Source organism: Microtus pennsylvanicus, chromosome 7 (genome assembly GCF_037038515.1).
Source record: "Microtus pennsylvanicus isolate mMicPen1 chromosome 7, mMicPen1.hap1, whole genome shotgun sequence".
NCBI lineage: Eukaryota > Metazoa > Chordata > Mammalia > Rodentia > Cricetidae > Microtus > Microtus pennsylvanicus.
The window spans coordinates 47,703,776-47,725,788 of record NC_134585.1 but is presented as its reverse complement, the minus strand read 5'-3'; the positions used below and the strand labels follow the sequence as shown (position 1 = coordinate 47,725,788).

Sequence of the window (22,013 nt, the reverse complement as noted above, 5' to 3'; positions counted from 1 at the left end):
GAAAGACAGACAGAGAGAGAAATTTTTATTTTTCTTAATAAAAAATCAGCAAGTCCTTTCTAGTTTTCCAGTTCACATGATCACTCTGGGAGCACCCTAGGAGCTTGGAGCTCTGCAGAGAGTGAACCTGAAGGTGTTTCCTCCAGGAGGCCCATTTTGGATAGGATTGTTTGGTGCTCCTGCTTTGGGAGAAAACAGAATCCTGAGAAGATACTCTAAACCCTCTATGTGAAATATTTCCTCTGAACCTCCAAAAAAAAAGCCCCTCACAATTTCAGACTTGACACATAAGCTATAATTTTCTTCACCAGAAAAGAAGTGAGCATGCGCTGCCCATGTGTATGCCCTGTCCCTTCTCAGGGACTGAAAGGACTTCTTGTTCTTTTAGGTCCAAATGAAAATCTCTTCAAACCTCTGAAGTGTGGTATTGGGGAGTGATGCACAATGCACACCTTAAGATGGGGAAAAGTTGTAGATTGTAGTTTCTATTCAAATATTTTCCTTAAAATGTGTTTGCTCACTGATGCCTTCCATGGTCTCCTGACATAGAGGTCAGGGATAGGCTAGTCTAAAATATTGTACCTGCATAGTGGTCATGTCTACCATATCTGAATGCTCCTATTTCCTTTTTCTCTTATGAAGGGTTCTGTGGAAGCCCAGTGTGGGATTGTTCTCAACGGCCAAGGGGGAGTGATAAGAAGAGGTGAGTAGAAATAACTTGACCTCAATTTCTTTGTTTTGAAGATCTGGGGAGATTTACAAGCATCAGGTTCTTTGTGTGCTGATTAAGAAACAAACAAACAAAAAAGAGTTATTGCAGATCCACACAGGCATAGGTACATTAAAAAATACCCCTTTCTTCCACCAACCCCTCAGTGCTGGGCGAGCCCCAAGTCTCATAGCCCCAAATCTATTCCTCCCCACAAAATGCTGACAGAATCGAAGTTGGGGAGAAAATGGCTGGGATTAAAAACAGAAGTTTTCACACTTCTTTCCCTTTCAGCAGCACTACATCCTGGAGCAAGATTTCTGGTTTCTTTTAGACCTAATGTGCCAGCCACTGCCTTAGTGTTTGGGGTGACGGTGTTAGTGATGGGCCTTGAGGGAGTCTGTGAAAGGCTATATCATTGAGGCTTTCCGGGAGGCTAATGAGTCTCCAATATTGTAGCTGCCTTATTTATTTAATTTTTTTGGAGCGTCCAGAAGATTTCTTTTATTACGGGAGGGTGGGAGGAGGAGGTAGTGTTAAGTGCACTGGATAAAGCTTTCTTGTTCCCATCTGTTGAGGCAAACATCTGAATCCAGAGTTACCCATGGCATTGGAAAGGGGGGTGAGGCGAGAGGAGAGAGCTGTTGCTTTCTGCCAAGGCACTGAAGGGGGCTGTATCTCAGATGGTCCATTTTGACAAAAGGTTTTGAACTATGACATTCACAGGGCCTCAAGGCAGTGCAGATTTCCTGGCTTCCCTGCTTAACTGTACCATGAGTCTCTGAAGTTTATTTTCCTAGCATGCCCAGTAACCCGAGGAGCACAGGAGGCAAGAGGGACCAGCTGTTATCCCAACTTCATACGAATTAATAAGATGTGGCCTATTCACCAAGACTAATTCCTGCTTCAGGGCCACAGTTGTTTCTGGTAACCAACCCACAAAACTTCTGATGGTACCAAATAGATGTCCTTTAGTCTCTCTCCATTTCTCTCAAAAATAGTCAAATAATTTGTTTTTTCTTTTCTGAGGGAGTAGTGTACTCTTCAAAAGCAATGGAAGTTTTGTGTTTGCATGTAGATCTCATAACCCAGCATCCACTATAAACACCAGAAGAAAAACAAAAGGATCCTTTTCTTTGGGAATTTGGCTGTTCCAACGAGTGTGTGCTTGGAATTTATGTTGAATTTGCAAAAAAAAAATTGCTCAAATCTGTTGCACACTTTTGAGATTTTATAATTTTTTAGAGTATGAATATCACTTCTTATAGATATTTAGAAGGAACAATATTAAACTTTCCATTCAGGCCTGTATTCAGCCATACTGGAATTAAGAGAGAGAGAGAGAGAGAGAGAGAGAGAGAGAGAGAGAGAGAGAGAGAGAGAGAGAGACAAGTTTCTGAATATTAAACATAGCTGTTCATAACTGTAACACAAGTAAAATACATACACAGTGAGGTTCAGTAAGTCTTGCTGATTGGGGTCTGTTGGGAAGGAAAGAACACTAAGAACACGAAAGGTGAAGCCAAGCGCTCAGGGCGCACAGACCCCGTGGTGCTGAAGGACAGCGCCTCTAATTAGGGAAGGAGGCCGGCTGCTAGGCGAGCCGAGCTTTCCGCGGCGGTGCGTACATTCTGCTCCGCACTTGTTAAAGTACCTCCCCCAACGGCTTGACTATCACATCCAAATGATTGTAGCATAACTGACAGGATGAATTCCAGGCAGAGAGTTGGAGCCGTAGATGCTGTGGAATCAATAGTTTCCTGGGAGAGTAGGAACACCTTCCTTTCTTCTGGCCATTCAAAAGGTGCCTAAAAGATGGAAGTGCGCTCTTCTCTTAGCACAGCTGCAGAAGCGAAGCTCCTTGGGTGATGTTGTCTTGTTTTGTTTTGTTTTTGTACCGTTCAGTGCCTATTTGTTTCATCTTTTAAAATCCTTCTCTTAGTCTGCTAATTAAAGCCAAACATTAATTGGATAAGAGAAAAGATCGCATAGGAGTTAGACAACAATAAACTCCGTGGTCCCCACCTTTGAGAAATTCGGACTCTGGCATCTGACCACTTTTTCCCACTCCCAGGTCTTACAGGACAGGAGCAATCTCGGCTCTGGAGAGGAGAGTGCGTGTGGTGTGTGAGTGTGAATTGATTAGGTGGGTGACTCTGTAGCTCTATCAGCATTCATAATTTGCAAGTGGATAGCAAGCACTTTTCTATTTTCAAAGCACTGGCAAAATCCCCTTAGGTCAAAACACCTAAGAAACCCCTTCTCTCTTTATTGCCATGGTGAGACACACACACCACAGATCTCCTAATATCGATAACTGAGGTAATAAAAAATAGAACACCTAAATCATTAAGTCAGCTACTCCCTTGCCATCCCTCCTATGGTAACAATGTCTGTGAGTCACAGACTGATCTCCCTTAAAATCTTTGTGCTCCCCATTTTCTCCCACAAATCTCTATGACCCTGAAGCCTGCAAAATTTCTACTACCCTGCGGACCTGTGAATGTCATAGTTCTGCCTTGAGGAAAGATACCTGCCTAATGGTCATACCTGAGGAGGGTAGAAAGAAGTTGGCCTGATTTGCAGAGGGTGGAGGGATGAGAGTTCATTCACTAAATCTGTAGTAAAGAACAAAATGTCATTTCTCAGGCTAACTTTGTTAAGCGTTGGTTACATTTTTCCTTCTCGTAAACCAAGGTCTGATAGCCAAAAGATAACGTGGGCAGACCAGGGTGGTGGCAGTGAGGTAATTACCACCTAGATAAAATATTTGCAGCCGCCTCGGAGGCCCAGCTCCCTGCGCGCTCACTCCCGGTTAATGGTGTGCGCGATTTTGCCCGCAGCTCCGCCGCTCCGACCATCAGAACCAATAATCTTTACTTTAGCCTGCATTCGCGTATCGATAGCTTCTTTCGCCCCAGGCGTTGGCTTTGATATGTTAATATTTCTGAGTAACAAATTCTGCAGAGATCATATTAATGTTGTTCGTACAGAGTGGAGCTTTGCCTTCGTTGAATATTCAGACAGTGGGTTTCAAAAGGCATCTCTTGAAGGAAAGGGGCTTCTATTTACAGGACTCGCCTATGTTTTTAATCATTAAAAAAAGGAAGGAAGGAAAGCCCACTCTTTTTTTTCCTGGTGACTCTTCAGAAGCATCCTCATGGCCCCTCCCTTTTGTCAGACACCCAGACCTTTTATTTCTCTCTGAGCATTTAATAACGCAGTGTTGATGAGGACCACGACGGTGGCGAAGCTAATCATGAATGGACTCCGAATGGAATCACGATATGGGAATCAGCTGGATAAAGGGGCTCTGGTCTTCACACACGAGTTAGAGATGAGAAGACTCAGGCTTCCTGTATGAGGGTGGATAGTAGTGACTCTTTGGCCCTGATCTCTTTTGTGAAATCGGGATGGCAAACTTAAAAAAAAAAAAGAGGGGGATATGAAAAAAGTGTAGAGGGGCAGCGCCCTTGTTTCGCTTTCTGATCATCTTGCCTTGCAGCCCCAGGCTAATTTCCGAAGCTTAAATACTGCTGTAGCCTCTGGGCCACGGAGAGGGAACCCACCGGCCACTTGCAGGGAGGAGCGCTTTCCCGATTGCCCTTGGCTACACAAAATACAAACTACTTTGAATCAAAACATTTGGGGGGAATTAATATGATTTGAACTCTGCACGTTTTAAGGGAGTATCAGATCGCAGAGGTGACTAGCTCGCCAAGGCTGAGACGTTTACACCGCGGTGCAAACGTTGTCCAATCTGATTTAATTCTTTTTCAAAATAAGTCTTTTCCGCAAAAGCAGCCTTAGCTTTAACCGCCCTGTCTACCAATAACGGATAGGACAGAACTGACACTTTCTGTTTTTTGTTGCCCTCATAGCAATTGGCCTGCTCCTCCTCAGGAGGACACGTGCCTTGCTTTGGTTTTTTCAGGACTCTCCTGGGCCTGATATGGACCTTGGGATGGCGGAGTCCTAGCAATTTCTAGAAGGGGCGAAGCAGAAGGTCCGCGTGTAGCTTAATCTTTCTTCCTTTGTCAGCCTGCCATCAGAGAGCGACTACTCCCGAATCTCTTGCAGTTAGGTGACTCATACTCAACTCTTTGGTTCTGCAACCTCTGTAAATGAAAATAGAGCACATGGCACACTGGAAACGCCACTCGCGCTCTCTTAACACTAAAATGAACGTACTTAAGACTGGAAATTCTATCCGAAAAGCATACCAAAAAGCTTCTACCAAAGCATGTAGAAAGCATGGTTTGCTGGACAGTTGTTTTTCATGAGGAAAGAAGTACTTTGCCCTTTTTTGTTTGTTTGTTTGTTGTTGTTTTTTATTTTCCCCTGCTCAGAAAATCACCACCGTCCAAAGCATGTTACGTTTTGGGAACTCGGAACTGATCCCTGAGCACAAACCAGCAAGGCAGTAGTTACCTATCTGGTACCCAGTTCCTTTTCTTTTGTTCTGCTGGGACCTGGTGCGGGCTCCCGCAGGAAGCAGCAGCGACCCGGTGCAACTACACCTGCAAGAGCGCATCCCTCCATCAGGACAGTCCGATTCGCTGCTGTCACACTATCAAAGGCTTGTGTGAAGGCAACTAAGTCCCCACCTCTTTGCTGTTTGATCACAATTAATATCTGCTGCCGTGGGGGGTGGGAGATCTCACGGGCGGGGTTAGAGCGTCGGTAAAGGGAGAAAGGCTAGAGGGGGAAAACAGCCCAGAAAGATTCTACCCCACCTGTCGGACAAGAGAACCTCGCGGAAATGAAAGCCGCAAAACAAACAGGCACAGGAAACTCTTGTAACCGCTTACACATTTTTAATGTGTCAAAAAAAAAATAAATAAATAAAAGAGCGATCACTGGAGATGAAGAAGGGGAGGAAAAAAGTCCCTACCGTTTGTATTTCTTTCATTTGAATTGTAAACATCTGTTTGGCTGTAAGGCGAACAGAACATCTATTTCGCTCCTAAGATTTGGTCTAATTATGTCAACACCAACGTTCCGGGGGAGTGGGGCGGTGCTGAGGTGCGGCGGCTTTGCGAGCTTTGCGGGCTGTGCGCAGTGGGGCCTAGCGAGCTGAAGCAGGCGAGAAAGTATTGATCACACCTGCAGAGGCGCCATGGGGCCTCTTGGCACAACTGAGTTTGTTCTTAGGGGTGGGTGGGGCACGAAGAGTCAGCAGTCGCTCAGATGCCACTCCCCCTTTGCTCTGCTCCACACGTCTGGGGTAAGAAGAGACTTTTAGCGCTTGGCTTTTCATTAGGTCGCAGTACAAACAACGGGTAAATGAGTATCCAGCTTTATAGCTGTGATGTGGTAGCTGGTGCTGGGTACCATTACTCAGGCTGCTGAGTAGGCTGTCCATTTCCTGTGACATCTCATCAGCCATAGGGGGAAGTAGAATAGGTGCAAACACCTTCAGTTTTCAAGTAGACTAATTAAGAAAGAATTGGTCTCCAAGCGAGTGTGCCAAGTTCCTATTTGTCACCAGTCCCCTACTCCCACCCCAACCCATAGTCTGAAGGCAGAAAGATAGATTCCCCAGGCTAATCAAGAGAAGTGCAGTTCCAGGCTTCTTCAAGATATTCAGGATCTATCAGGGTATGAAGGACAGTCTAAACCTATGTTGTTCTATGTCAGGTATAGTAATAACTACAGATTCGGCTAACTTCTTCTTGTAGCTTTGGCAGAATTGTATATGGCATGCCCTAGACAAGTGATCTTGAGTAGACAAGTCTTAACTTCTTACATAGCTACTTATTAAAATTTGCAGATTTGCAAGAAATAGGATGTTGCTCCAAATTTACAAGCACTGACCTCCGTAGAAATATTGCTTCTCCATGTACTATGAGTGCGGGAGGGGTGAACCCCTGAGAAGTTCTGCATAGTCTATTTGACTCTGTCATCCCCAACTGGAATGACGAAGAGAAAATGAGTGACACCCAACATCTGTAAGAGCTGAGGAGCCTCAGAGACACCACAAGGACCTTGAGTGGCGGACACAGAATGAGTAACGCTGGTAGCCTGGCAAGGTCCAATTCTAATTGTCCTCTGGATTCTCATTGTTGATAGTCTCCGTTCCCTTAGCTATGTTCTACCATGTCACTGCCTTCATTACAAATGCAAAACCCTGGCTATCATGCCTTTGTTTTTTTCTCTGCCCTCCTGCAAAGTAACCCACTGGGAAGAAAGATATCAGGTTCCCCAAGTTGATGTAAACTCTACAAGTTGCCCAATCTTTAGCCAGAATAAGAGAGTTCCCCAAGGCTGCAACGATGCCCCGTATCAAAGCAACAGAAATTCCCTTTAAAGATTCCATGACATAAAAAATAAAAGAGTCTAGAGTTGATGGATAATCCTGAATACAAAATAAATCCTTGAGGCAATTTGTGTGTGCATAAAGTATATTCTTAACATGCAGCCTGTGTAACTTACCTAACACAGGCCTACGTTAGCATAAACCAGAAGCCCAACCTGGGTGGAGGAGCAGAAGAAGCTCTCAGGGCCTTCAAGATGGCTAGGTAGTCCTCCCAGAGAACAGCCTACTTTCAACTAAGCCAAAAGGTGATAGATTTTGAATGTAAGAAAACTAGACTTAACTCCTTTTTCAAAAATTGTGACTATTTTCTCTCTAAATTGGGTTTCTAACAGACTACTAAGGACAGGAAAAGCCTAAAATTGTGTGGTTCCAGTTTCAATCAGATAGAAGAAAGGGGGAAAAACTCATGTAAATGCTCAGACAGTTCTTTTTCTTCGGTAAAATACTGAGTGCAATATTAATTGTTAAGATCTGTGTCTGCTTCTGATTCATTGTGATCATTGTGATTCAATGTGATTGCAGCTAGAGTCCTCTTTTCGGAAGAGTGGATGGATATTGTATATACACATTTTTTATTGATTTTTTATATTTCCTTCACACGTAAATCCTCGAGGAATCAGAATCATGATTCTGGTTTACTGGAATTACCTTTTCAGTTCATTTCAGCTTCTGAAAAGTCACTTTCCTTTCTTTTTAAGGGTATCTCTTAAGTACACAGTGCAAGAATGAATGAAAATTAATGAGTAAAAACAGCCATGGCCCCAAGAATCTGTGGAATTTCCCTAACATTTTGCTACTACTATTACTTTTTGAAATTGCGTAGAAATTCCAAGTGGGAAAGAATTAGCAAATTTGTGTGCTTCTATGCTGACGAAAATGGTTTTCAGACTTTCCTCATTGGACTCCAAGAAAAGAATTTAGTTGATGGACCTTTCGACCTCCCAGACTTTAAAACCTAGGTCTTGTTTCCAGAAAATGGTAAGAGCAATTTTTTGGAATATACAACAGATTTTGCCAGAATTCCTTGACATTCTATTCTCCCTCTCTTTTGTATTGTCAAAATAATGGACCATATAAACTGGTTCAGAATTATTAAGGGAGAAAGACCTTGATCATTAGCAATTTCAAAGCTAACTTGGGGAGGAGGTTACTTACTGAAGCCTAGGCAACTTCTCAGTGACAATACTACTGAAAGAAAGATGTCACATCCCCCGGCAACCACTACTTGGAAATAGTTCTTTAGAGACTTTATGAGCCCCTCCCTTACCCATGCTTCAGTAAATAATGCCCCACCAATGCTTATGTAAACAGCCATAATAAAATATTAGATTCAAGGGGAATCTCTCCTTTTCCCTCTCTCTCTCCCCTTGTCTCTCTCACACACCGTGTGTGTGTGTGGGGGGGGGGTTCGGTGTGAAAGATGATGAGAGAAGGTAATGGGAGCTAAAATAACTAAAATTATTTATGAACATTTATAAAGCTGTCAAAGAAAAAAATATTTGCCCGGTGGTGGTGACACACACCTTCAATCCCAGCACTTGAGAGGCAGAAGCAGGCAGGTCTTTGAGTTCAAGGCCAGCCTGGTCTACAGAATGGCTACACAGGCAACAAAATAATAAATAAATAAATTTTAAAGAGAAATATGAGTAATTGTAAAACAGCTAGAAAGAATTCCAAACATCATAGGGTTGGAAATATTTTAATATTCTCACTTCCAGGTAAGGATTCCTTTACATATTTTCATGTCCTCCCAGGTTCTTTAGGTGACAAGACCAAGGAACATCCCTGAGTCTAAATATCAGAGGCTCCTTGCTGAAACTGCTCATCTCTATTTCTTAGTAAAAGAAGATAGGGAGGGGCTGCTTCGAGACAGGGTTTCTCTGTAGCTTTGGTGCCCGTCCCGGAACTAGCTCTTGTATTTCTTAAACTCTAATGGGTATGAACAGCGTCTTTCTTCCTTCAAAACCAAGATTCTGAATGAGGACTAATGGGATCTAAGATCCCACACTCATGACTAGCTTCTTCCTAAGAAGCTAAAGTAGATCACCTTCTTACTAAACCAATTTTGAGCAAAAATCTTCTGTCTTTTTCTTTTTCTAATCACTTATTCCTTCCTTCCTTTCCTTTGTAATCCCCTTTTCTGAAAATGTAGCTTACGTTTACCTACAACTACAGCAAGAAAATTCTCAGAAAAAAAAAAATCTGAGAAGGGCTCAAGAGGTGGCTCAATTATTAAGAGCACTAACTGCTCTTGCAGAGGACCTGGATTCATTTTTCATCATCCACATCAGGCAATTTACAACTACCAGTGGTTCTGGTTCCAGGGCATCTAACACCTTCATCTGGCCACACACACACACACACACACACACACACACACAGAGAGAGAGAGAGAGAGAGAGAGAGAGAGAGAGAGAGAGAGAGAGAGAGAGACGTTGTAGGGAATTTTTTTAAAAGAAAATCCAGTTTTGAATTACAATTGGCCTCAGAGGTCTGGGCACATATGAAGGAAGCTTTACATCCCAAATTCATACGCCCATTATCTTAGCAGAATGAACGTTGGCTGAGGATTTTTGCAGTAAGTTAGCAATTGGGCATCAAGAAACTGTAACTAGTATTGCTCACCCATGAGTATCCAAGTCTATTCTTAGCCAGTGGGAACTGTTTGAGGTTAGAGAATAGAGTATTCTGCTTCTGCAGGAATGTGAGGCTCAAGAGAATCTACTGAACTTGAAGATAGATATTCCTGTTCTAGGAAATCCATCACGGCAAAATTATTTGGTGATGTTCTTAATGGTTATCACTTCCCTGCACCCTAACAGCAGTGATGAAGCAACCATCATAACGATAATAACAGACATATTTAATGTAGGTAACTAGCTAACACTGTGTCTTACCCTGTGTTTGTCTACCTATGCTGGCTGACCATGAAGACTGAAGCATTGTGTACAGATATGACTGTATTGTCAACTGTATTTATTGGAAATTTCTGGTGACAGGCAGATGATTTTTAGTGTACATGGGGATTGGTGTCTTTAGCTGGTAGACAGATGAGGGAAGGAAGAAGATAACATGCAAACATTTTGGAAAAGAAAAGAATGCATCAAAAGTTTTATCCCATTCTGTATGTGTGCACAATCACACATAACTGTGAATCAGTAGGAACAACTTTTGTGAAATTAACTCTTGGATTTGGGGCCAGTAAAGTGCTGATGTGTCTCTTGATGTAATAATGTCAAAATTAACACTGTAGAGGCAACCTGTGTTGTAGGGGGTGATAGTTTTGTCTAGAATTACAACGTTACACACAGATTCATTTTCTGTATGATATACAAAACCCTAATTAGTTCTTAGAAGGGTATCTTTGGAGTAGCCTGACGTGATGTATATGGTGGATAGACACAGCTGTTGCGTGTATCTCTTGATTCTAGCTGCCTCTTAGAAAGCTCTCTTCTTTTGCTATCACTAACATGTACATTTTCCCCTCCCAAGGTGGCACCTGTGTGGTCAACCCCACAGACTTGTTTTGCTCAGTTCCTGGTCGATTGTCCCTTCTCAGTTCTACTTCCAAATACAAGGTGACCATTGCTGAGGTAAAGAGGCGTCTCTCGCCACCTGAGTGCCTCAATGCTTCACTCCTGGGAGGCATTCTGAGGAGGTAAGATGAAGCTGTTTCCTGCCACTGTGTCTCTGGTAATTGAACTGATACTACTCTCGAGCCTCCTGTCTTCTTATACCCCATCCACTGTGGTATCTTCCCCATGAGAGTCATCTCAGAATTTCTTCCAAGTTTTAATTAACCAAACGGAATTTGCATTTGATTCTGGACAGAGCAAAATCCAAGAATGGTGGCCGCTGCCTAAGAGAGAAACTGGATAGGCTTGGCCTAAACCTGCCAGCTGGAAGACGGAAAGCAGCCAATGTCACCCTCCTCACTTCCTTGGTTGAAGGTATGACTTTCATGTTCTCAAAGAAATAATGAAACACTGGTCTCGGTGGTACTGCAAGCCTTGGTTTATGTTATTGCTTTACTGCAGTTCTTTTAAGGGTAATAGTCAGTGGTAATAGGGGAACTTTCTGATTAATCTTGACAGTGACTGACTTTGCCTTAATAGAAAATATAGCTAATTCATGGGGTATCAATTGACTTACTAACTTGGCAATCATAGGGAAAATGGAAGAAGGCACTGGAAGGTGTGTAATACTTCACCAAGTATTCCTCAGATAACAGCAACATGGCCATGGTCTTCTCATCTCTTTATTAGCTTAGAGTTTGAATAAATCTAGTTTAATCCATTGTTCGTACAAGAGCCACAGGATAAACAACTTTGTAAGGTTGGTAATGTTACCAGGCTTGAAAGCACATTGCATTAGACATTATGGGCATTTTTACAGGGTCTCACTATGGTGACCCTAAATGGCCTGTAACTTGCAGACGTCTGTCTGCCTCTGCCTCTCAAATGCTGGGATTAAACATGTAGGCCACCATACCCAGAAGTTTGTAGATTCTTAAAGCACACTGAAGTTGATGCTTCTGTGAAGAGGTACACTGAGTCAGGGAGAGCATGAGGTTAAGAAGTATACAAGGAGGTGGTAATGAACTGCCAAGAGTTACTTTTTCCCTCATATTTTCCTTCGTCTCTCCTGACAAGACTAACCTGCACATTTTCATGCAATTCTTTTATAAGTAGTAGCTGTAGGGAGCATTAGGTTTTGTGGGTTTTGAATGCCAGAGGAACGCTCCTTCAAAATCCAGAATAGTGTTTGAAATACAAATGGTGGACGGCTTCCTGTCCTGGCCAAGTGTTTTAAGAACACGGCCTTGTGACTTTTGTTGCATCAGTTAGCTTATGGATGTGATACTGGGGGGAGAGGTATGTGAAAGGCCTAGGTTATCGCATTGACCTTTCCCGTCTTATACATTGTAACATATGTTTGTATGCAGCATGAAGGATTTTTTTGACATTAGTCAGACATCGAGCACACGTTAGTAGCCTAGCTTGGGAGACTGGCAGGAGGCCAGCTTGTGTTATATAATAAATTCCGGAATGCCTATGGCTACTGAGCAAAATGCTGTTAACAACAACGACAACAAAACCAAACCAATCAAACAAACAAACAAAAAACTGAAAGGAAAGCATATTGACTGCATTCTTAACATTGGTCTTTACAAAAAAAAATAGCTTTGTTTAATCCATTATCAATAGCTGTCTTTGTTTTTGTTTGATTAGTTGGTTTTGGTTTGGTTTGGTTCGGTTTGGCATTTTAAGACAAAGTCTCACTGGTTTGGAAAGAGTAGCCTCAAACTCACATCAATCCTCCTGCCTCGACCTCCTGCACAATAAGATTTTAGGTATCTACCAGTAAGCCTAGCTTCATAACAGTTTTCTTTGCTCCCTGACCCACTCAATGGCAGCAACAATGACAATCACAACAGTAAGATCTTTGGCAGCAAGCATTTCATGCTAATCAAAGTTACTCTGAAAGGTTGGTCATTGCTGACTGTAAATGTGAATGCAGAAGTGATCCAAATTTTAGGCTTTTTGGTATTTTGTCTTTTTATTTTCCCCTAAAGCTGAGGACCCAACCCAGGGCCATGCTCTTGCTAGGCAAGCACTCTACCACTGAACTGAATTCCCAACCCCAACTTTTTGAATTCTATTATGATACTTAAAAGTTTGACATTCTGAATTCTTTGTGTTTAGAATTTCATGTCAGAGATTGTCAAGTAGTATTTAAGTATTTTAAAATCTGAAACCAGGGGTCTGAGCATTGTGGATAAAGGGTGGTAGACCGGTACTATGTCCTGAATCTTGCTTTGTGTTTGCTGTTGCTGGGAACTGATCTGTGTCAGAGACATCTTACTTATTATCCATATGCATGTACTGGCAAGGGTAGGACAAGGTTACAAGAACATGACTAAAAAGGAGATAGTTTCTTGCTTGTTTTAAGTAAATATATTTTAAAAAATTATTGTAGGGTTTGGGGTTTTCTTTTTTCTTTTTTGATTTTTTAAGACAGGGTTTCTCTGTTTCTTTGGAGCCTGTCCTGGAACTAGCTCTTGTAGACTAGGCTAACCTCGAACTCACAGAGATCCGCCTGCCTCTCCCTCCTGAGTGCTGGGATTAAAGACGTGCGCCACCACCACCAGGCAAAAATTATTGTAGTTTTTAAAAGGTAAAGAAAGTAGATGTAATAGCAGAAATTCGGGACTCATATAAATGGTAAACTATGAATAATTCATTCCCCCATAAGAAATTCTAAAGCTATTTCCTTAACATTTAAAAATTATCTATTAGCTTTTATTAATGTTTTAAGTTTTATTTATTTTTAATTCATGTGTATGTATGACAATCTTTTGTGAATGGATATTTATGTACCATGTGTATGAATGGTACCCATTGAGGTTATGAAAGGGCATTGAATTCCCTAGGACTGGATGGAGCTCCAGACACTTGTGAGTCACAATTGTGAGTGCTGAAAATCAAACCTGAGTACGCTGAAAGAGCAGCCAGTTCTCTTAACTGTTGGGCCACCTCTTCAGCCTCTCTGTCAGCTTTCTTTACACCCTGTAATCGTGTGGAAAAGATCATGCTATTTTTTTTAACCATTGTTATGCACTTCTTTGTCTCTGGTGTTTCCTACTTTATCCATGCATGCATACTTTTAAGAAATTCATTTTGAGTCTATGTGCATTGGTGTTTTGCCATGACTGTCGGGTCCCCTGGAACTGGAATTACAAACAGTTGTCATCTGCCATGTGGAATTGAACCCAGGTCCTCTGGAAAAGCATTCAGTGATCTTAACCACTGAGTCATCTCTCCAGTTTCCCGTCCATGCATCTTAATGAACAGGAACTAACCACTTGGGTCCTTTTAAAGATCGCTTAACACCATGCTTTAAACTCTTACACCCAACAGCCAAGATGAGATTAGGAGTTTTTCAAAGATCTCTGTGACCAGCCCTCATAGTTTGGTATATTTGAACCCAAAAGAGGCAAGATCTTGTTCCCATTTCACTCATACATTTTTATCTTTGTAGATTTAAATACACAACTAAGGATTAGGCACATCTTCTAACATCTCTATTATCAGCTTTTGGTCTTCATTTCTCCTTCTTATTTATACTACTCTCAATTTCCATTTGTCCATTTCAGTATCTAGAGTAAAAGAGTGCTTATCAGCCTCTCAATCATATAATGGTTTAAAGTTGTTTAATCAAGTGGGCTTGTGCTCCTGAAGAGACACTGAAATACTTTCAGCGCCTTCTCTCCCTAGAAAACATGCAAGGCACTTGGCCATGGCATTTCTGTTGTGGTTTTTGACATTTTTGCTCTGTGCTTATTAGCTTATTACAGGCTGGTTACATCAGTTTGCCCTGCAGCTCACACTATAACAGCCTCTGCGGAGTTAGTTGTTCAAATGTGCAGGAGGATTCTGTGATCTAGGCCCTGCTGTCTTTTTCTTGCGTGCAGCTTCCTACAGCCATCAGCACTTGGGGTGGGACAGAAGTTCTGTTCACCAGAGTGGAATGCTTGGTGGGTCAGTCTTGCTGCCTCGGTCGAGCTTCTTGTTGCTTTGCCAGGCAACCTCCAGAGTTCCAGAATGCCACTCATTTTAAGTTGTTTGATAGAAACGCTTAAAATAGCTGTTGTGACAGAGGCCAAGTTCTCACTTGACTTCTCCCTCTTACTTCTTCCTGCTCTCCCACCTTTCTCAACAATGTGGAGGAGAATCAGCAAAAGAAATGTTTTATTTCCAAAGACTGCATGTGATTTCCCTTCACTCGGTTAGTTGGTACTCCTATTACTGTTACCGTCTTCTTCAGCTTCAAATATGTACATTTCCAGACCCACTCTGCTTCCTACTTCATGGGAACTAGTGTGCCACCTGCAAAATCTGTTAATCCCTAGGGCTCATTTCTTGACCTTTTAAGAATAGTATTGAGACTGGTATTGAATTTGGAATGGTTGGTTAATGTCTGTACTTCATTTTCCTCACTTATAAACAAAGACCATAGTATCTAACACAGATGGGGGGGGGGCGGTGCTAGTTGTTACACCTGATATTGCCACCTCCTGGGCTCAGCAGCCTAACACAGTGGCAGCTTGCTTTTCTCTGGCTGCAGTCAGACGCGTTCCTCATTAGTAGTCTTTCTGTGTCTCACAGTCTCATCAGGGACCAAGAACCCGGAGTTCTTTTCTGTCTGTAATTGCACACATCTGTGGGTCCCAAGAATCTTGTTCATACAGCTTGAAGCGGGTAAAAGACTGGAACTGATCATCATACCCCTTTTGCTCTTTTCCCTATGAAAATCCATTACTTGGTTGAACCTGAATGTAGGGTGAGCTTTGAGCTGTGCTGAAAAATGTTGCCTCTCTCTGAGCAGAGACTTCTCTGCAATAGCCCAAGAATATATAAAGAAAAGAGCTGAGTAGCCAAGGGTTGGTAACAAGGCTGGGAAGATCGAGATGCCTGCCCCTAAGACTTACCAGTGACCTGAGTTTACTCACCTGACTTACAGAGGTATGCTGTGTCACGTGCATTCTCAACCCTCCCTCGGAAAATAAAAAATTCAAAATGTAACTTCTTCACTAAAAATATGTTCTCAAAAAAATAATGTTTTGATACTCTAACACCATATATGCACAACACTAAATATTTGGTGCCAGGCCGGCACAGAAACACCTGAAGCTGATTAATTATTACACTCTAAACCTCAAAACAAGTTCAGAGTGTGGTTTCTGGGGACCAATGAGCCTGTTTGGACTCATGTCTACCTATAGCTTACTACAGGGAGGTGCATCAGTTACTGCTGGAAGTGTTCTTATCTGTGATGCAGCATCGGTAGCAGCATCGTACTCAAGAGGTGCTGGTGAAGATTCAGCACAATACGTACAAACCCCTGAGCATGATGAGCAGCCCAAAGGCAGCGCTCAGGATGTCTTAGTAATCACTGTTCTCAAACAAGAAAACTAAAGTGAGGAGATTAACTGTTCTGTATAGGATTATACAGTTGGAGACCACAGGGAGAAGAGCCCAGTTCTTCAGCTTTGCAATCGCTAAGTCTGTTTTCCGTTCTGATTTGTTTTTGTTGCATAGTGAACTGCCACAGATTTGAGTCTTCACTTGAATGAAAGAACGGGCTGGAGGCTACAGTCTGTTTTTATTTTTTTACCTTGTATAGCACCCCTGCCATCCCTGTGAACTCTAAGCAGGCATTCCCACCTCTCTTCAACCACTACCAACTATAAGTTTGTAAAATCTTGATAACTCTTCTGCCACTTAATTTCCCAAAGTTCTTCTAATTTGAAGTAATCAATAACATTATTAAAAAGTTACTAACAAAATTTACAAAACTCTTCCACTAAAAACATAATAGACTTGTGTCTTTAAAATAAGTGAAAAGTGTGTGTGTGTTTGTGTGTGTGTGTGTGTGTTTGCTCAGGTATAGAAAGTTCAGAGAATAACCCCATGGTGGTCCTCACTTTCCACCTTGTTTATCCTGGTTAATGAACTCCCAGATATTCTCCTTTCTTTACCATCCATCTTGCTGTAGAGTGCAGGAATAACAGAAAGGGACTACATCATTGCCTTTATTTTTGTTCTGGGTATCGAAACACAGGTCTTTTCTTTTGCACAGCAATTGCTTTAGCAGCCGAGGCATTGCATCAACCTATTAGAAACGATCTTATCATTGACACTCGGTCTGCTGTGTCTCTGATCCTGAACTCGTATGTCTGCATTTCTAATAATAAAGAAAACATAACTTACACAGCAGAAAATGTTCTCTTGTAGCAAGAGAGCTGGCAAATGGAGTCACTAAGTGTTGTAGTCCATGATATTTTTTTTTTCCTTCGGAGAGAACTATTGTCAATTCTTTGTGGCTTGAAGAGAAGAAACCAAACCAAACCAAAAAAGCAAAATAAAGACCCTTAGAATCGTGATTCCTCTGTCTTAATGATACCATTTGTTTAATCCATGCTCAACCCTGGGAGTTTAGGAGTTTCCTCCACACAGCCATCAGTAACAGGGGCTTATTTTGTTAAACAAGGCTAAAGGGCTAACCTGGAATGATCATGGCATGTGTGTGTATGTCTAAATGGGCCATCACCCTCCAAACAGCTCCTTCCCAGGCCTTCCAGACATCACATCCTCATTAGTCACAATCACCTGCGTTCTAAGATTGCACGTAATGTGGAAAGCAAAGCTGTGACACCTCTGTTGGTGCTCACTTTAGTTATACAACCGCCAGGAAGAACAGGAAGTAGGGGACCCCAGTTTTCCCCTTCTGCAGAGAGAGAATCTGACACTGTCATGTCTTTGGGGGCATGGTTTTGCATTTCAAAAGCTAACAGTGGAATTGACCTCAATATATTTAATTATAGCAGAACTTATGGTTGTTACGCATTCTAAGGCCTCTTTGGGCTTTTTTTTCTTCTCCCTTCAGACCAATGAGAATTACAGATACATTTCTTCTTAGCACAAAAAGGTTCCTAAGAAGTAGATTCTGCTTTGATACCTGATAATTAGGTAATATTAAATATTGTTATGTAATATCTGAGGTCTCTTTCTTCAGGTTTCAGTAAATGGCCTCAGCGAGTCTATCTCTCCTGTAGGATACCATGGACACTCATACACCACTTGGAGATTATCTCCTTAAACTCTCTACTTCTTCGCTACTCCCCAGATTTCTCTTCTTACTCCTCTTCATTTTACCTTTTGATCCATTTTGTGGGGAGGGAAGTTATTTGTTTCCTGATGCAGAAGATACTGGAGGCCACACAATTTAGTCTCCACTTGAAAATGTGCTCAAGGGGTCCGTATACTCCTCTTCCTCCTGCCAGAGAACCCGAGGGTACGTGTGAGTCTGTTGGCCTCAGTCTTTGGTCCATTGTTCATTCCTCATCCTCATACTTAGCAGGCTTTGCTGAAGAATGTGCATCTTTACACCGTTTTACAGTGTCTTTCTTCACTCTTTCAAACAATTTGCTTTACAAAGACTGTGGCTCAGCTGATAAACTGTTCAAAGACTTAATTTCAGAATTTTTTCTATTCCTTACGTTTTTTTTAAATTCACCTGCCTTTAATCAAATCATAGATTATACTGAAGTCTTAAAATTATCTTTGTTTAATATACAAGGAAATTCTTTAGTTCAAAATGAACGAAATCTTTCTAAGGGGGTAGAGAATGATTCTGTTCCCTTATGAATATATTTTTAAACAAACAACACATGAAAATAGTATAATGTCTAAATGTTGTGAATGGATTTACAGTCTTTTTCCAAGGCAACCAATTATTTTCACAGAAGAAAGCCAACACAACTTGTCGCTTTGCTTCATTCCAAGGATATATGCATATATGTGTTTATTTCATTTCTGATAGATAGTAGTCTATGACATGATTTTGGACTTTATATTTTTGTACTTTGTCTTAATACTCATTCTTTTAGTCACCTATATGAGCTGTTGGTTCTTTTTAACATTGATGACAATATATTTAGTTAACACATTAAATTTTATTTTCATTTTTAATTACTTCCATTATTTTTTGAATTTATAATATATTTCATCATTTCTTCATCCCTTTAATCCCTCCAAATCCTCCTGCATACTCTTCCTTGCTCTTTTTTCAAATCCGTGCCATCTTTTTTCATTAATTGTTTTTACATACAAGTAAAGTATACAGATTAAGCCCATTGTACTTATGGAAGGAGGAACATAGACACATTGCAATTTGATGAGTCTTATGCTTAATATTTCTAAAGCATTTTCAGCTTTTGACAATTTAAATAGTGCTACAATAAATACCCTCCTATTTATAGGCTTAATTATACAGAGTGGTAAATTTTTAGGAACAATGTTCCAGCCTCAAAGGATAGTGCACTTGCAATTTTGATAGACTATAGGCAGATTATTCTCAGTTGCTGTTATAAATGTGTATTTTTAAAGATAGATTTATTTATTTGTTTGTTTGTTTGTTTGTTTATATGAGTTCTCTACCTGCACATAGGACTTTATGTCAGAAGAAGGCATCTAATTCGACTACAGATAGTTGTGAGCTACCCTGTAGCTGCTGGAAATAAAACTCAGGACCTCTGGAAAAGCAGCCAGTGCTCTTTAACTACTGAGCCATCTCTCCAGACCCATAAATGTGTATTTTTATGGCTATGTGGGTAAGGCATTTTCATGGGAGCCTCCCTGTGTTTGAACATAAGTCATTTATTCTAGGGTTTTTAGTGTTTGCCAACTTGATAAGTTAAAGAAAATCTCTCTTAAAATCTAGAATCAACACATGCTTAGAAATTTCTGAGCTTTATTTTCTATATACTGACTTTGTGTTTAGAGAGTAACTTTTGATACTTTCAAATTCTAGCAAAACTGTTGCAAACCTCCTTAACCCCCAGATTTTATTTTTTTTCCTATTACAGGGATATGTTGCTTATTTAAATCTTTCGGTTTAAATTCATTGTCTAATAATTTCAGCCTTATATGCTTATAATGTTCTTTAATCATAATCCCTATCCCATTATCCTCTTTTATTCCTTTCTTCTCAGCATTTTCAGGCATTTGACTTTTCTGTTGATGAAATCATATTTCTCACATAGTTTTTGAAGTTTCAGTTTTGATTTTAGTATCTTCAGATTCAAAATCGCAAAAGAATCATCCCAGTTTTTCAATTACTTTGTGGTTTAACTTTTTATACTTAAATTTTTATCCATCTGGAATTTGTTTTGTTCTCGGATATATGGTATAGGTCCAACTTTATTTCTTTCCAGATGGCCACCCAGTTGTCCTAACACCTTTTATTGGTAATCCATCATTTCTCTACTAACTTGAAAAACAAGCTACACCTCACTATATTTCTCAATTTGAGTGTTCTTTTTTAATACAGCAATGTCTTTGTTCCCTTAATTATGCTATTTTTATTCCTATTACCACATTCCCCATTTTGTTTCCAGAATTTATATCAGCCAATTTTGTCAGTCTTTTAAGAACATACAGCTAGACGGAACTCATACAATTTACCAGTAACTTGGCGACTACTGCCTTCCCCTGATGGAACCCACAGAATTCTTATAGGGGGGATTATATGTAGTCCATCTGCATAATGCTTTTCCCTCCTCTGAGGGGACAGATTTTCAACCACAGCTGAATAGAACAACTTGAGGAGCTTTCGGGGAAAAGCTCATGCCTTAATACCAGAGATTAACTGATATTGGTGAAATCCAGTGGGTTTTTTTTAAAGCAAAAACGTGAGTTAGAAGTATAGAAAGGGTTCAGAAACTATGCCTTCAAGTGTTGCTTGTTTTATTAAATAGCTCCACTGACATAATGAGAGATTCTGGTTTGCACGTGTTTGTAGTATGAAGTCAGTCTTTCTAGCAAATTTCTTTGGTTTGGTTTTTGTACAATATTTGTTAGAGTATCTCACAGGATGATTATGATTAGCCAATAAAATATTTGAGTGGCTGGTTGTCTCAGATCAGGAATTCTGATCATGGCAGGGCATTGAAGGAGGTGTAGAACAAAACACAATGTGGATGCCTGAAAACATTCACCTCTTTTCTAGAGAAACTCTCCAGTTATGAGACACATGGTTATGTTAAAGATTCAATGAGGTGGTGCTTAGACTGCTTTTGTTTCAGAATTAGCTAAAACACATAGCAGAAATGTTAACTTTGTGTTTCAGATCTAGGATTTAATGGTAATGTCATATTACAAGAGAATTCATTTGCAGAGCCTTGCAGTGCAGACCCATGATCACAGCTACTCAGGAGACAGAGGCAGGAGGATTACAAGTGTAGGACCTGTCTTGGCTACAGAATGAATTCAAGGCCAGATTGGGCAATTTAGTGAGACCTTATCCCAAAAATGGAAAGTGGAAAGGGTTGAGGGTAGGAAAGAAAGTGGATTCAGTGTTAGAATACTTTCTTAGAAAGTGCAAGGTCTTGGGTTGAATCTCCAATAGTGCAATAGAAAGAGAGAGAGAGAGAGAGAGAGAGAGAGAGAGAGAGAGAGAGAGAGAGAGAGAGGAATTTATTAATATAATTATCTAGTTTTAAACTTTCCAATGCTCATAGGTACCCCTTCAAATAACCTGCTCTTTCCCCATACATGAAAATAAGATTGAAATCATATGTGAAAAATATTTAAAATATATGAGTTCTTGTCTTTATTACATGCTGCAATAGTAAATTAAAGCTAATTTTGTGGCAACATTTTTACAGTGACCATTGGTAAGGTTTTCTAAGAAATTACAAGGTTAGGCTGGGGAGATGGCTTAGGGGTTAAGAGCATGACTGCTCTTCCAGAGGACTGAGTTCAATTCCCAGCAACCACATGGTGGTGGCTCACAACCATCTACAATGAGATTTGGTGCCCACTTCTGGCCTGCAAGCATACATGCAGGCAGAACACTGTATACATAATAAATAAATAAATCTAAAAAAAATTACAAGGATACAGTTTCATTCTCCACAGACCATTGTTGAAATTTTAGTTATAGAAATCACACTTTTCCTAAAATAGAATTATTTTTTAAAAAAAATCCTTCATAGCAATATACAAGTTTCAAAAATCAGGTGTGTTTATTTCTAATTTTAATGTAAATCCAGGCACTGGAGAGATGGATGTGCAATTACGAGCCCATACTACTTTTCCAGAAGACAAGAGCTCAGTTCCCAGCACCCACATCAAACATCTCATAGTTGCCTGTAACTCCAGCTGAAGGAAATCCCAGGCCTTCTGGCCTCCAGTCACCCATAAACACATGACATATGCTCACAAAGACACACACACACACACATACAAGTGAATGGAAAGAAATCTTTAAAAATAATAAATACCGATCCATTCCTTTAGAAGCCCAAATCTCAGTACAATAGTCAATTTACTTTTCATCAGAAAATACTTTGCCATTATGTTTCCCCTTAATTGTTTTTCTAATATTTTCTCACAGAATTATACTTTTGCTTTGATGTGT

At 40.6% G+C, this 22,013-nt stretch overlaps 1 protein-coding gene across 2 annotated transcripts in view; it reads left to right on the top strand.

Moving 5' to 3' along the window:
• Tfap2d (transcription factor AP-2 delta) overlaps window positions 1-22,013 on the top strand; it is a 53,787-nt gene that overhangs the window by 4,545 nt on the left and 27,229 nt on the right. For both annotated transcript variants that reach the window (XM_075978905.1, XM_075978904.1), the window contains 3 exons: window positions 643-703; window positions 10,521-10,686; window positions 10,860-10,978. In XM_075978905.1, the coding sequence (XP_075835020.1) occupies window positions 643-703; window positions 10,521-10,686; window positions 10,860-10,978 (346 nt within the window). The remainder of the gene's footprint in view (window positions 1-642; window positions 704-10,520; window positions 10,687-10,859; window positions 10,979-22,013) is intronic.